Consider the following 15,969-nt stretch of genomic DNA (forward strand, 5'->3'; position numbering starts at 1 on the left):
GGTGATTATCCGAGATCGTTTATTTTGCTTTGTCGCGCGGCGACCTGTTTTTCACGAGCGTTCCCGAGGATCCAACCGCGAGAGCTATGTCCGAGGCGCACTTCGACGAGTACGAGCACTTCAATTACGATTACGACAAGCACATCTTCACCGCGCACGGCGGTAAGCAAAGGAGCAAACGCGAGGCCGTTACGCATACCAATCACTTCGACCCGAGCGGCCATTCCAGAAAGATCCTCACCAAGCTGATGAATACCGAGCACAACAAACGGCAGACCGGCAAGAGCAAGGTCTAATCTGCGAAGGTGAGGCACTCTTGAAGTTATACGTTCTACTTTTAATTCGTGTCGGCCTCGTCCGGATATTTTTTTTTTCCTCGCATTTTCCTCGGCAATACGATCAATTTACTTTCGCTTTGTTCTCAAGTAAGAATGACGCAATTCTCTTGTATTATCTCACACAAAGAAAGACGTCGAATAATATTCATCTCTCCGATCAATATTGATAAGCTGAGTGGAAATTCATATGTTTCATTGAGAACTTTTCTTCCTTTTTTTTGTTTTGTGTTTTACATGTGAAATTTACTCTTTAGATAGTTCAAGAGTATTCTGTGCCGGTTAAATTCCTGTATTCTCGAAGGAAAAGTATAACAATGAAATAATGTGCAAGATAAAATCTCTGGGTCGCATTCGATTGTGTTACATCTTTTTGTTTGGGGCCCGGGATTTCTCGTAGTTTTTTTTTTCCAGCAGCCTCTGCAAGTCAAATTTCAGTTAACGTGACAACCTTGTGTCGCTGTTTTTCCATTCTAAAATTATAATACGTGCCGATTCGCGGTATTGCGTCTTATTTTTCGTTATCGCTACCCACTATCTCGCACGCAGTGACTCACACGATACACGCACACACTCACACAGCATACTTGTATATTTATTTTTTTTTTCTCTAGTCAGTACATTCACACATTGCGTAATACGCACGTTTCGCGATATTTCTGGAAACATTTTCAAAATAATGAAATTTCATACCTAAGATTTCCCTCAATATTGTTTATGATGTTACCTTCTTATCCAATATCTTCGTGATTTCAGATTACGTACGTTCCTCGCGGCAGACGTTGTCAAGTTGGATCTCATCTCACAGGACTTACCTACCGCCTAAGACGACCGGGATAAAAAAAGAAATATGTATAAGCATTATATTGTCGAGAAATTGCATTTAGCAGTAGATTCTTACGTAATTCTCAAAACATAAGATCGGAGCACGGTAGCTCGTGCTTCGTCCATCTTCATTTATATGTCGGAAGCACAGATACCCATATTATTTATAAGAGTACAAAATAACATACATCGTACTTCGATTACTGTTTTTTATTTCGTGTGAATCTAAAGTGTGACATTTTTTGTCTTTTTTTTTTTTTTATATAACATAGTACGATGATATTGTTTTGATTTATGCTATTATATTAAATGATTTTGTTAATATAAGCTATGATTAATTAAACTCGCTTTTTTTTCTATTTTTACAATCATTAGATTTAATTGAATAAATGATCGTTAACTAGAGTTTCCTTTATGTGCGTGTTTTCGCGTACGTCGCATGCGAACAATTGCCCCTGATCAAACTAGATAAACGTCTTTGTTATCATTCGTTCTTACGACGAGAGACAATTGTGATATTGCAACGTATTGCAGAAAACATACACACAAAGAAAACCGAGTTGATAAAGCTTCGATCAACTCGTAAGAATATGCGATATTTAATGTTTAATCAGGCGCGTAAACTCTCTCGCGTATTGTGATTTGATGATATAAATCGATAGAATTGCCAGATATATATATCTCAAGTTTTCGACGAGAAATTCGTCTATTATGTATTAATATATAAGTATCAAAATATAATTGTATTGAAAAAAACTATGAAATAAAAATTTGTAGTTAATAAAAATGTATTTTTATTCATTGCTCAGAGGAAAATATATTTCCTGTCTTTATCCTGTATTTTTTTTCTTAAAATATATTAATCAACTCTTCTTTCATCGCTTTTCTTATCATATCAATCATTGTTATATAATTCTACGATTAACCTTCTATTAAATGTTTAATTACTAAAACAGAACAATTTGTAATTTGTTTAAAAATTCAAAACAATTGCACCAATTTTTATCTAAAGAAGGTTTTTGTAATTTAATAATTGGTAAGAAAATATTAAAAGAATTATACCAATCTTTGTTCACTGGGAATGTGACATTGTTTGTATATAAAAAAAAAGACTAGTTTTTAAAATAATTAATAATAGAAGTTAGAAATAAAAATATTTAGATACCTGAATATTTGATTGGGTTAATAGCAGATGTTGTTATCAAAGGAGAGGAGAGGTAATCACATTAGTTTATATTTATCAAAATCCGTTTCCTGCTTTAAAATGCCAGTCAGAATAAACTCTGTAGATTGTACTGTAACAGCTTTCGGTGCTTTCGCTAGAAATTTTTCCGCATTTAAAAAATCTTCTTCGCGGGATATTATCAACGCTTTTTCAGGCCATTTATTTGGTGGACGTAATAGAACTTTTCCTCCGCAAGATATTATTATATCTGCAATATGTCTCGTTACAAAGCTGAATCTGAATTAACGACATAAAAATATAATCTTTCAACTTGCCTTTTAACTCTTTTATAGGTGGTGGTGCAACATTTGGTGTCAATACAACAGTATAGTTATCTAGTAATCTTTCTTCCTTAGCCTTAACAAGACTCTCTCTCAATCTGAAGCCGAACTTGGCTTCAGCGGCAGGATCTTTTAATATGTACTTTTCCCAATCCAAAAATCGTCCTGTCGCTCCACTGGTTTTTAACCAACCTGTAGTTACTATAGGTATACCCTTTGCCAGTGCGCATAAGAATTTATACGTCCTGCGAACCTTGTCAGTAACTAGGATGCTGCACTTTGCCGGATCTTCCACTTTGTTTCCACCTGTAAAATAAAGTTAATTGTTAATAATATAATATAACATTGTAAATTTCTTAAATTTTTTAATTTATTACTCACCTAACATTTTAACAATCTGGCTGTAGTCCTTAATCTTCGTTATACCTGTAAATAAAACTTTATGTCTTGTAATGGCTATGGAATTATTCAAAACAAATGTGCTCCCACGTGTTGTGGTGGAAGATGTTGCAGGAGAAGTGATTTCTACACTTGTATTTATTTTTGAAGAGGCACTGTTATTGACCATTCTATAAGTTCGATAAGTTCGAGTCACTGCAAACCTCCGCTTCTTCCTGACACCTGCTGTCTTTGATCTTGAAGATCTAGAACTCGACGAAACGTCAAAATCTGTACTACTTTCGCTGGTTGTACTTTCTGTGAAGGAATCAGAGACAGAACTTGCGACATTCTTGTTGATATGTGTAGGTTTCTTAAACATTCCTTTCTTTTTCGAAACATGTGGGCCTCTAATGATTCTTAAGCGATTTTTTATTCTTTCTAAGTGAGACTCATCAGTATCTAATTGAGAATTAGATTCGGATTCAGAATCAGAAGCTAGGAGAGATGATAAAATCTCTTCAGCGTTAGTTGAATCTGACTCAGTATCTGTGTTAAATTGTTTCTTGCTTCTTGATTTCTTTTGAAATATCTTCGCAGTATTAGTTTCTCTATTCGACAAATTCTTGTCCTGCACATTACTCAGACTTTTTCCCATGATCATCTCTACTTCTTGCGATTCATCTTCTGTAGGATTTATTACAGGACTTTTTATGGGGTTAAGTACAATCTTTAGAACCTTATCTTGTGATAGATTCATTACGGTTTGTCTTTCTTGAGCTTGGACTTGTTTATTGTTAACACTACTTTTCGCAGTTACATCATCATCACTCGTTGCAGTTTGATCATCGTTATTTTTACGTTTGGCTCGTTTAATATTGGTTCTTCCAGAATCAACATTTTCATCTTTTTTTAAGTTCAAAGCATTTTTACTTCCTCCTATTGCACTTTCAGGTACTGTTTTATTATGTCGAGAAGATCTCGTATTTCCTATCACCGGGGAAGTTTCACGTGAGTTATTTGCTGAAAAGTAGTCGAGAATATTTGGTGATTGTCCGTCAACAGTTGTTTTCTTCAACATCGTGTTTCTTCGAGTTCGCGTGAAAACCGGACGTTCCTCGACGACTTGATGTGTTTTACGTTTCCTCGAATTCGTCTGTTCAACTTCATCTTTTTCAATCGTGTTCAGAGTTCTCTTTCTGCTAGCCATAATAGATCTCGTTTCTGGCTTCGTAGAGTTATCGTAGGTCGCAGTTTTCGTACAGGCTTCTTTGTGCGACACATCCGGACTCTCGTTATTTGGTTTACTGGAACGTCGCGTCACTCTTAAATTCGTTTGCGATGAACTTTTTATTTCATCGTCGGCATCTTGCTTCGGATCCTTTGATAGATTAGAAGAAAAACGCGCGCTTTTCCTTTTGTCGGACTTTATATTTTGTACACCTTTTTTATCATGTTGTTTCAGATAATCGAGCTCATTGCTTAACATTCTGTCTGCCATCTGCTTGAATCGTTTATAATCCATTTCAACGTCAGAATCCTCAGAGGTGTCGCCAAGATTTTTCGTCGCTTTATCAGTCTTCGAAGTATCCAAACTAGGCAGTTTTTCAAGCAAAACAGACGGTTTATCGTATAATCGATAAATTTCGGTCAAATTCGAACTTTCGTTCTTTTTAGAATCCTCAACGCTTTGTTTACATGATGACTTTTTATTCCGTACGACCTGTTTATTTTTACCTTTTACCTTAGATCTGTTATCTTCCTTAGATCTTAGGCTGTGCTCAGTCGATGTCGATGATGTAGAAGGACTCGCTGGATTTGAGAGCGTCCCTGATATTCTAACAGCTGGTAAACATATCAGAATGTCATTGTCGTCCTCGTATAAGTCCGATGTTTGCGTACGTTCTCCTGATGGACAAGGTGCACAAACATTGGACACATTCCCCAAGTCCTTTTCTGCATCAACGACTTTAACTTTGCTCGAATTATTCCTCAAAACTCGTTCACTCGTTTTCGATGTAACTTCATATTTTTTTTTCGTCGAAAATCTTCTTTCTTTTCTTTTGCTGTTTGAGATAGTTTCGGTTACGTTATCGTCGTTTACAGCATCTGTCATTGTGTCAGATTTATTTCTTGAGATCTTTGTTTTTCTTTTATTAAATTCCGTAGCTTCCGTATTATTATCATTGACTTTGTCATTATTTATTTTAGATATTTGTGAAGTATTAGAATCTTGACGAGAAGAAATTACATCTTGCGTGGGGTCTTCGAGCTTCTGTGTCTCTTTCAGAATATTTCCTTTCCGTCTTGTAGTAATAGAAGCAGAATAAGTATCCGAATTTTTCGAATCGATCTCTACAGTATTTTTATTATTTGCTTCGGTATCTGTTGAATCACGCGAAGATGGATCGCAAGGCGAACGACTTTCCTCTTCTAACTGCTTTCGCGATACGTTATCTATAAGCGAGCTTTCTTTTACAGTGCAATTGTTGGCAAATAAGTCGTTATCAGACGATGATTCCAAAATATGTTCGAGAGCCTGAGTCGACATATGCGGTGGCTCATTAATGCTGCTATTTACATTGTCAAACATTTCAGTAAGTTTTTGCTCCACACTGTCATCTGTAAAATGTTCTCCGGTTTTTTCGCGATCAACATGTTCCTTTTGTCCGTCTTTAATTACGTTAATGTCAGTAATATCTGCCGAAGGTTTATTTGCCAGATTGCTTTGTTCGTGTGTGTTTTCATCGTTATTTATAACCTGTGTCGGCGCCATATCATCAACAGCGTCAGTTTCATTGATTTTCAATAATTGATTGACTGATGTATTGACTGAATTTGATGTATCTTTAATCGTGGGAGTACTCGATTGTTGCGTTAATGCGTCGTATAAATCTTCCGATTCAACACTTGTGCCTGGATCATTTCTATTACTGTCGTTGCAGGACTTATCCAAAACTTCTAAAGATTTGTGCTGCTTTTCGGGATGTTCTTCTGTGTCCGTTTCCTGATCACCATCAATGCTTTGTCCGTGCTTCTTCGGAAAATTGATATTTTTTTCAGTGATTTCGGCCGACTTCTCTTCAAATTCGTAAACGCGTTGAGTGAGAGCATCGAAAATATTGTCTTCATCATTGTTCGATATGTTTTTATCTCTTTCTAATGACGTTTTTTTATGCGATTTTGGCGTAGATGTGTTAGTCGCTCGTATTTCTTCATGTTTATCGATACCTTCGCCAAAATATTCTAATAAATCTGATGATTCGAGCAAATGATGGTCGTTATGCTGTAATGAGGAAAAATCTTCATCGACTCCTGGTGATGATAAATTCAAAGATCCGGGACTACTGCATCTGGAGCCGGGCGACTGTGCAACGTTATCAGCGATTTTGGTTTGAATAATTTCTGTAACTTTATCTTTATCTTTCTGGTTATCATCATTAGTTCCATTTTTAGTAGTTTTTACTACGATATCTTTATTTGTATAGGCTTGTTTATTAATATCATTTGCAATGCCATCTATTTCAAGTTGATTTTCCACGTCGAATGTTTTTCTAGTTGCGTTTTCAATATCGTTTATTTTATATTGAGTTTTTGCATTGGATATGTCTCCCGCAATATCTTTATCATTGAATTTTTGCGTTTCTAAATCGTTAATATTACAAACGACTTGATCTAAATCTTTCTTTTGACTTTTATTTTTATCGATTTCGGATTGTTTGGTATTGTCGCTATCTTTATTAGTACCAGCAATAAAATTTTGCGTTTCCATATTATAAATATCTGTTGTAGATTTTTCCGCTGTTACATTACGAATACTCTCTTCACTCTTTTGACTTTCTAATTCTTTAATATAGCTGTCATAAAGTTGTGTTTCCATTTCATGAATATCTGTTGCAGAAGTGCTAGCTACTTCATCTTGTACATTTTCTTTCGATTGATTTGATTGTAGCTGTTCGTTAGTTTTAGTATTTGTTTCAATAAAATCTGTAGACTCATCCATGGAAAAGATTTGCGTCTCTATGTTAGTGTTTGATGCCACCGTTTCATGTCCTTCGAATTTCTGCGTTTCCATATCGTGTATATTACTATTAGGTACTTTTCGGTTTTCGCTAATATTGACACTGGACGTTGCAGTTTGTAAATCTTCGCTCTCGCTGGAAGATGTGTGGGAAGTATTCTTTTTATCGATGCTTGTGGAATGACGTTGTTGTGGGACCTCCGGCCGCCGGAAAACGCTGTCCTGTTCGTCTCTCTGTGTTCCGAAGATAACGGAGTCATCGCAGGACGAATTATTCTACACAAATGTTAAACAAATGCATTAATATACAAATGTCATATCACAGATATTAATCGTATGCAAAATAATATATTACGAGAGAAGAATCCGGAGTGCTTGGGATTATTGCAGCCTTAACTGTTTCGTGTGACGGCGCGGGTGTTTCTGGTATCACTATAGGACGATATGTGCGAAAGGTCGCACGCACTCTACCGAAATGAATGATACTTCCATCTTTGATTTCATAGAAACGAGTGGGTATTAATATTTCCTGTTAAAAAAAGAAAAAAGAATTGAGTTAATTAAGATCAATTAAATCGTCAAAATTCTTAGTTTTAATCGATTTTTAATCGAGATTTGAAAATAATCTTTTATCATTTGTCTTCCAGTTTTAATTTAAAGAAAAGCATACATGTATGTCATTTGATAAGATAATTTATATAATAAAAATATATTTTTTTAATAAACAGATAAAATATACGTATATGAAATATAATAAAGCTATAACATTTTATACAATTTGATCTTTAACTTTCGATCTCAAGAGTCACGGCGTAATATTTTCGTCGATATTATCTTAAACGGTCAAATTGATTAAACTATTAAAAAAATTTGGATTTACTCAATTTAATGTGCAAATGTGTGTCACATAAAGCAAATATATACAGTACATTGGAATTGACTATTTTATTAAATTAACATTTCATTATATTAAAACATGCTGAAACACATGTAGCAAAAAGATAAAAAGAAAAAAATTTATATTTAATATATATAAATAATTCAAGAATGATCTATAAGTATTTGATCATAGATATCATAATATAAATATATAAAAATTTAAAACAAGTTATAAGTGATTTAATGCATAGTCATTATGCAGAAATGTACAAAAGCAAAAAAATGACATTGTATCTATTATGTAAGCTGTATTATCAACGTGTGCATTATTTCTAATCGCAGTTGTATTATTTTAGTGACTTTATATATATATGGCAACGAAAAGTATCTATAAAATTTCCACTTGATTGCCTTTATCTTTTTTTGTGCGCTAATATACTATTTATTTATTATTAAAAAACCTACTTCTTTGGAAAGTAGTTAATCCATATATTTTAAGTATATTCGTTTATTGTAAAACTAAATGACATTATTATAAATAAGAAATAATTTCTAAATAGAGTCTTAAGAAATTGTACGAATGAACGTAATCGTGTTATAAAAAATTATCTTATTTTCACTCGTGATAAACTCGCTAACGAACAAGGCCAAATATTTCGATATGCATTCATGAGCGATTTATTAAGCGTGATTCTACCAACTGATCATCTTTTCATAAACAGGTTTACATTACAACTGTGCTGAAATATAGCATAAGAAGCGAAATAATATGTGGCAATATAAACTAACTATAAATAATAAAGATGTGTTTATTACATTATCAAGCCTGGTCTTGTTGGAAGAATTTAAATCACAGATCCAAATTTTTGATCCTTCATTTCTCATAGCTTCGATCTCTGCATGTAGTTTCGACACCGTCTAAAAAAAAAGTCAAATTCAACATTAGATTTAAAATTTATCTTGTTTGGTAACTAAATAAAAAATTATATAAAAAGGACTTATTTCTACATGTTTATTTTTCAAAAAAAGCTCAGGAGAAAATAGTACATCTCGTGATGGGAACTTGTATTCTTCCAGAAAGTAAATTGTTACATTTTTTTTATCATCCATTTTTTCGAAAATAAATAACAATTATTATAATTGAAGCATATGCTATATTAAGAGCATAAAATGGCATAAATCTGACATACAATTATATGCTATCAGAATTGATATTGACTTCTCACTTTGTAATGGCGCTTATCTAATTCTTGTGTATCATGATGTGTGTATGATGTTTTAGATGTGTATATGGGAGACACAGTATTCGTAACAGAAAACATGATTCGTTATCGTTAACCAATCAGAAATTACTAGACAGAGAAAGAAAAATATTTGCTATCTTCTCAGTGTATTTTCTTAACAGGATCACAGTATAAATATACCATGACATGGAACTTGTCTTTTCAATACAGGATATAGAGTTCACTAAGCATGACTGGAAGGTTGATTGTCGTCCTGCTTTTCCTAGGTTTAGCCGCACTAGCTACTTCAAATGAAACGAGTCCAAGAGTCAAGACTCCCTTGGGAGCAGTGAAAGGGTATTATAAGATATCGCAGAATGGCAAAGTATACGAGGCGTACGAGGGGATCCCTTATGCATTGCCCCCTATTGGAAAATTAAGATTCAAGGTATATACGCATATATGTATAATCTCAGATTAATTCTTGACTTAAATATTTTTGCAGTTGTATCTCTTGGCGTTCTTTATAAAATAGAACGAGATTAGATTGTGAAATAATAGATACTAATAATTTTACATTTGATTAAAGATGTCGAGTATTCCGTCAATTATCTTTTGTAATTTAGAAACAATTTTTTTCACATTAAATATTTGTAAAAGATTCTATTTAAAAGAATTATTTTTCTCCTTTTTTTTTCTCGCAGCCTCCCAGACCAATACCGGCATGGATCGGTGAATTATCGGCAACGAAGTACGGTTCTATGTGCATTCAATATGCCCAAATATCTAAAGATCCTACAGAAAAAGTTGAAGGTTCCGAAGATTGCTTGTATTTAAATATTTACGTGCCAGTAAGAGAGAAGACAGAGAATAAGTTGCCAGTATTTTTCTGGATTCACGGTGGCGCTTTCCAATATGGTAGCGGTGATTTATATAACGCTAAATATTTAATGGATGACAATGTCATACTTGTTACGATTAACTATCGGTTGGGACCGATGGGTATGTAATAATATCATCATATAACATAATATATAATTATCTCAACATTCTAAAAAAATTATAGAATACTTCCAATATTAAAATCTTCTTGTCTACATGTTACAATGTAGATGATAAAAAAAAGTGTTGTTTTAAAACTCGTTATCTTGTTTGTCATGTTTTTGTCATGTTTATCGTTCTCGTGTTTTTGTCATGTTTATCATTCTCTTGTTTTTGTCATGTTTATCTTTCTCATGTTTTTAAGTTATTGTTTTAAATCATTACAAATATCAGGTTTTCTCAGCACGGAAGATGAAGTGGTCCCTGGTAACATGGGTCTAAAGGATCAAAGTATGGCGCTCCGCTGGGTATCTGAGAATATCGAGTGGTTCAACGGCGATCCAAAAAGAGTCACCTTGCTTGGTCTGAGTGCTGGTGGTGCAAGTGTGCATTATCATTATTTATCGAAAATGAGCGCAGGTCTTTTCAAAGGTATTTCTGCAGAATAGCAAACATAAAACAGCAATTAATCATTTGTGTCTACTACGATTATATCATACTTTTAATTTTATCATATAGGAGGAATATCGTTCAGCGGTACAGCGTTCGATTGTTGGGCGCAAACTAAGAATGCTCTAGAGAAGACTAAAAAACTGAGTGTTTTGGTAGGATGTCCTACAACTAACTCTAGAGAGATGATACGCTGCTTGAGATATCGTCCGAGTCGCACGATCGTACAGGCAACAAGCGAATTTATGGTCAGTCTCGTTTCATAATTTTAAAAGAGAAACAACGCAGAAAAAAGAAAACTTTAATATCCGTTTTATGATTTAAGACATTCTTCTACAATCCCTTCTCTCCTTTCGGACCAGTACCGGAGAAAGTCGGTGATGATCCTTTCATTGATAGGACGCCAATTGAAATCGTGAACAGCAATGACGTACAGGACGTACCTTGGATTACGGGAGTAACAAGTGAAGAGGGCCTCTATCCCGTGGCCGGTAAAAAACAAGAAATGCGAGATAATTAAAAAAATGTATTGTAAGATATACAGATTTTTATCGATATTTATTTATTATTGTAGAATTTATCGTAAACGATGAAGCTTTAAAATACTTGAATGACAACTGGGATCGCCTTGGTCCGGAGTTCTTAGATTTTAATTACACTATTCTCCAAGAGAAAAAAATAGAGGTTGCTCGATTTATCAAGGAGCATTATTTCGGTACGAGAGCAATAGATCGAACAACTACAAGACAACTGGTAAAAATGACAGGTGATCGCTTCTTCGTGATCGATAGCGAGAAGGCTGCGCGAATGCAAGCTAAAGTAAATAAGAATCCAGTCTGGTATTATTATTTCTCGTATCGAGGACAGCGCAGTTTAAGCGATGTCATGAGCGGTACCACTGAAAACTTTGGTGTGTTATCATGAAAATTGTTTTAGAAATTTATATATAAAAAAGAAGATATACATATTTACATGTGAAAAAGAAGAGTTTTATATAAATGTTATTTTGTTCTTTTATTTAGGAGTTTCCCATGGCGATGACGTACTCTATGCTTTAGATACCGCTTGGGTAGATCCAACAAAAACTAAAGAGGATCGCGATATGCAGAGACACTTAATCGATTTTTGGGTATCTTTTGCCACAGATGGGTAAGTGCGAAATATACACATATCGTACATATATCAATTCTAATTGAAATTTTTTCAGAATTGCAAAAATGGCTAATGTAAACTGGCTCAAGGTAGATCCCTCAAAGAAAGAACTTAATTATTTACATATTGCTGGTCCTACTAAAATTAACATGGAGAGCAATGATAATTTAGGGCAGAAAGAATTCTGGAATTCAATTAAGTTTAAAGAAAACATAATGATGTTGATACAAAAGCGAAACAAAGAGCTTTGAGAGAATTTAATCTTTTCTTCTAATTAACATTTATTAATAGTTTTATTAATAGCTTTTTTATTAATAGTTTTACTGTTTATAAAAGTAATACTATTTTTAACTTGCATATAAATCTAAAATTTATCCAATGATGACCTTCTTATTTTTATTTTAAGTCATTTAACATATATTATGAAAGATGTCATTTTTAGAATTTACCTTATCTTCAATAGAAATGTCACAGTTATCATGTCTACCAATTTTTGTGTTCCCTCTTTTAATTTCATATTCCTTGGAAGCAATACTTAATGTTCCAACCTGAAATAATGTTTAATGAAATATAAAATAAAATGCTTCATAATTTAAAAACAATTATTGTAAATAATATATCGCTTAAAAAAAATATAAAATATTAATAATTTAACATGCTAATATGAAGCTAGCAAAAGAACTTAGCGATTAATTGTAAGATTTATATAATTAATAATCTACTAAAATTACAAATTTATTATAATACATACAGTCTATATGATTTAATAAAATTATATTGTAATTTTTTTATTATAATTTAAGACTTACTTGCTATTAAATCAATACAATTTCTTTTTATTTAATTCTATTATCATTTAAATATGTAAATATTGTTTACTAACCAGTATCGGCTCTTCTTCCTCAACAGTATCTACAATTTTCTGAGTAGACGCAAGAACGTCATCTTGATAGACTTGTGTAGCCTCGAGCTCCATTGTTACCGGAAACTGATTTTTCCAATAATAAATACTTATTCAGTATCGATCAGAAAGGAGGAAACATTTATATAACCTCTCCGTCAAACTAATTTTCAGCTTCGTGAGACTATTAGATTAATATGCTCATAATCGCATAATCACAAATAATAACACAAAATAATTCTTGATAACACGACGCGCGACGCATCTCATGCAACAGACAACAAACTTCTAATGTTCTAAACAGTAGACTGCTCGTACATCGTACATTTACATTGTTGTACAGTCGAACCCGACGCTTCCCGCCACAAGATGTCATACGCGTGTTCTGAAATTCACTGTCACGTGCCGGAAATCTATAACAGAGAGAAGCCTGAAAGACGCCACCACAGACAAGCGATACGCCCTCTGTGAACATCAAAACGTGGACATTGAACTACATAGCCAATGTCCACGAATGTTCTCAATGGATAACGCATAATGCGCACAGTTTTGATTGCGATCCGTGCTATGTCCACAAAATTTATTAACACATTTTGCTTATTCACTTTCACCTAAAAATAATTTGTTATTTCTCCACACTGGCAATAATTTACTTTTAATATCAAATAATCATGTATATATTGTCAATATTCTAATTTTGCCAATAATATCTTGATTTTTGGTAATTCTTTTTCTTTTATTAAACGCTATTTTTACATTCTACATTTTACAAATTAAAACTTATTTTATATGAAAAAAAAATTTTCTTTCAACAATTTAATAATTTAGAGTATTATATTATTCTACAAATACAATAATAAACTATTAGATATCAATAAATTCAATTAAATAAAATAAAAATCAGATATATTATACGTATACGTATATATGTACAAAATTTTTATAATTAGAGAAAAATGTTAATTTTTTACTTATTTAAGTAAAAATTGTCCGAATTATATCGTGTAACGAAGGCGCGGGGTGGTTTCGTTACGCGTATTATGGCCAGTATTTGACCACGTATTATATTTTTCCAGCCAGTTGGACCTACCTTTGTTGCTCCTGGCTATAGTTATTTTAACTCGATTTCTACGAGCTAAGAATTGAGGAAGAAAAATAACTTTTTCTACTGCCGGTAATAATTATCACCGGCAAATAAGACGACTTATATTCATTTAGGATTGTATGATATTATAATACAATCATTTTTTAATGCGTACCATTAGTCGTCAAAAGTTGCAAAAGATATATAACAAATATAATCATGTATATACCGAAAAAATTGTACTCTAAATGTAGACTTTATAAGCCTTCTTAATAGATATTCTTAATAAATAAGAATAATATTTTACGTGATATATTTTAAAACAACTTATTTATAATGAAATTAAAACTATTGTATATATTAAAATATTATATATATTTAACTTGTCAAAATTTTAATAAATAGCAAATGTCCATTTGTAAAATTGCTTTTTTTTGTTATTGGAATTCATAATCTCAAATATTAAATAATATAATGATAAGAAAATATTCTATTCAGTATATAAGTATATTCTTACTTGCTAAAAATATCTGAAAGTACTCTTTAGAAGATTTCTCTCTTAAACTAATTGTAAGAAGATCTTGTTAATGTTTATTTTAAAGAAATATATTATAAAGTTAAATGAAATATTCTTAAGCTGAGAATATAATTTTTTCGGTGTATGTAAAATATTTTATAATAGCATGCATATCAATCCCTCTGTCGGCGGGTCATTAAATATTTGTATTTTTAAAATTGTTTTATAAAAATCAAATATATATAATTAAAATAAATATTTCATGTATGTCTTGCAAAAAACTGGAATAAATCATATATTTTTATTTTTTTTAATATTTTTCTTTTTCTTCCAATTTTAATATACAAATGGTATATCTATTTTAACAAAAGTTAAAAAAAAAGTAAATGAAAAATGTAATATAAAATTTTCTCTTGGAATACGTACAAGAAGAAATTTTTTTATAATTTAAAATTGACCCAGAGTACGGCATGCATGCATTCCGCCGTCCGAGGTTAAAGCAACGAATTTATTTACAATCTACATCTTTATCTACAAGTCTATTAATCTACATCTACAAATCTCTACACAAATCCGTTGCTTTAAAATATAATAAAAGCTTTTTATCACTCACCGACACTGATGCGCAACAGTGGAGTTGTTGATATTGAATCTATACGTTGTCTGTAACATACAAATATAAAATATAAATTATAGCAGCGCTTAAAATAATTAATATTCAAAAAGTTATTATTATATATACTCGTCAAATTATTATTATGTACTCATCAAATTTTATATTCAATGCGTACAATAATAAGCAGATATATAAATATCGAATAATTATATAATTAAAAAAAGGAACTATTTTTTAAATAAATAAACTTTTATAACATTTATGTAAAAATCTTTATCTCTGAGTTTCTCTTGTTGAAATCAATCAACTAAATAAACTGAATTAAATCATATACGTGATTTATAATAATTAATCTACAAATAATAATATACAAATTATATTTACCCTGGGGTTGCTCCGCCGATGCAGGATGCCTCTCCTAGGCCTCCTCCTCCTCTCAGATTGTAAGGGACGTCAGGAACTATTGTTTTATACGCGCGATATAGTTTTTTTAATTTGCTGAAACGGCACAAAAATAAAATCGCGCAATATTTTAAACCGTACGAAAGTAAAAACGCGCGATAGTTTGGACGGCACTTCCGCACTTTTACGCGCGATACTTTGACGGCACTCCCGAATTTCGAAACGATCGAAAATCCCATTTCATCACGCACGAGAATCATACTTGAAGTCGACAAGTCGGGCGCGATCAAACTCCGAGCAAGAGTTAAGTCCGAATCGGAAGAGGACGGAAGATCGAGGGAATCGATCGCGAATGGGGTCTCTATACTGAACATACGTTCTACGCGGCCGGCATTCGCGATACTGAGGCGTGTAAACGTTGTTGCCCGGTAAGAAATGACGATTGAAAAAATGCAAATTAAACGCCGATAATCGACATCCATTTGGCAACATCTTCCTCAATCAATCATTTTTCACTGGAAAGCAACGCTGAGAGAATCCCAGTTAGTCGGCATCAAATACGATCCCCGACAACATAATTTCGTGATCGAAATCAGGAAATATGAACGAAAACACACAAACGACCGCGATCGCGATGAA

The 15,969-nt window shown here is 32.7% G+C and overlaps 3 protein-coding genes across 3 annotated transcripts; 2 read left to right on the forward strand and 1 right to left on the reverse strand.

The window, feature by feature from the left end:
• The first annotated feature begins 86 nt into the window (after positions 1-86).
• Positions 87-1,947, forward strand: LOC140674358 (nuclear protein 1). Its single transcript, XM_072907817.1, has 2 exons — positions 87-305; positions 1,092-1,947. Exon 1 carries the CDS (start codon positions 87-89, stop codon positions 294-296), a length of 210 nt encoding a protein of 69 aa, XP_072763918.1. The 3' UTR covers positions 297-305; positions 1,092-1,947.
• Positions 1,532-13,149, reverse strand: Mu2 (mutator 2). The gene is made up of 7 exons (XM_072907815.1): positions 12,694-13,149; positions 12,260-12,358; positions 8,761-8,862; positions 7,421-7,594; positions 3,048-7,341; positions 2,661-2,972; positions 1,532-2,593 (listed from the first exon to the last, which is right to left on the reverse strand). Exons 1-7 carry the CDS (start codon positions 12,784-12,786, stop codon positions 2,382-2,384), a joined length of 5,286 nt encoding a protein of 1,761 aa, XP_072763916.1. The 5' UTR covers positions 12,787-13,149; the 3' UTR covers positions 1,532-2,381.
• Positions 9,372-12,296, forward strand: Jhe (juvenile hormone esterase). The gene is made up of 8 exons (XM_072907816.1): positions 9,372-9,615; positions 9,872-10,169; positions 10,443-10,640; positions 10,728-10,906; positions 10,984-11,149; positions 11,233-11,568; positions 11,681-11,807; positions 11,866-12,296. The coding sequence occupies exons 1-8, from the start codon at positions 9,418-9,420 to the stop codon at positions 12,059-12,061; spliced, it is 1,698 nt and encodes a 565-aa protein (XP_072763917.1). The 5' UTR covers positions 9,372-9,417; the 3' UTR covers positions 12,062-12,296.
• Positions 13,150-15,969: the final 2,820 nt, after the last annotated feature.

This window comes from Anoplolepis gracilipes, chromosome 16 (genome assembly GCF_047496725.1).
Source record: "Anoplolepis gracilipes chromosome 16, ASM4749672v1, whole genome shotgun sequence".
Classification (NCBI taxonomy): Eukaryota; Metazoa; Arthropoda; class Insecta; order Hymenoptera; family Formicidae; genus Anoplolepis; species Anoplolepis gracilipes.

What these genes read in the sequence shown, in the direction of transcription:
- LOC140674358 (XM_072907817.1), top strand. Translation starts at nt 87, where the DNA reads ATGTCCGAGGCGCACTTCGACGAGTACGAGCACTTCAATTACGATTAC.
- Jhe (XM_072907816.1), top strand. Translation starts at nt 9,418, where the DNA reads ATGACTGGAAGGTTGATTGTCGTCCTGCTTTTCCTAGGTTTAGCCGCA. An exon ending in TTGGAAAATTAAGATTCAAG is followed by an intron (nt 9,616 to 9,871) that starts GTATATACGCAT and finishes TTTTTCTCGCAG; the next exon opens with CCTCCCAGACCAATACCGGC. An exon ending in CGGTACCACTGAAAACTTTG is followed by an intron (nt 11,569 to 11,680) that starts GTGTGTTATCAT and finishes TCTTTTATTTAG; the next exon opens with GAGTTTCCCATGGCGATGAC.
- Mu2 (XM_072907815.1), bottom strand. Translation starts at nt 12,786, where the DNA reads ATGGAGCTCGAGGCTACACAAGTCTATCAAGATGACGTTCTTGCGTCT. An exon ending in AGGAAGAAGAGCCGATACTG is followed by an intron (nt 12,359 to 12,693) that starts GTTAGTAAACAA and finishes ACATTATTTCAG; the next exon opens with GTTGGAACATTAAGTATTGC. An exon ending in GCACTCCGGATTCTTCTCTC is followed by an intron (nt 7,342 to 7,420) that starts GTAATATATTAT and finishes ACATTTGTGTAG; the next exon opens with AATAATTCGTCCTGCGATGA.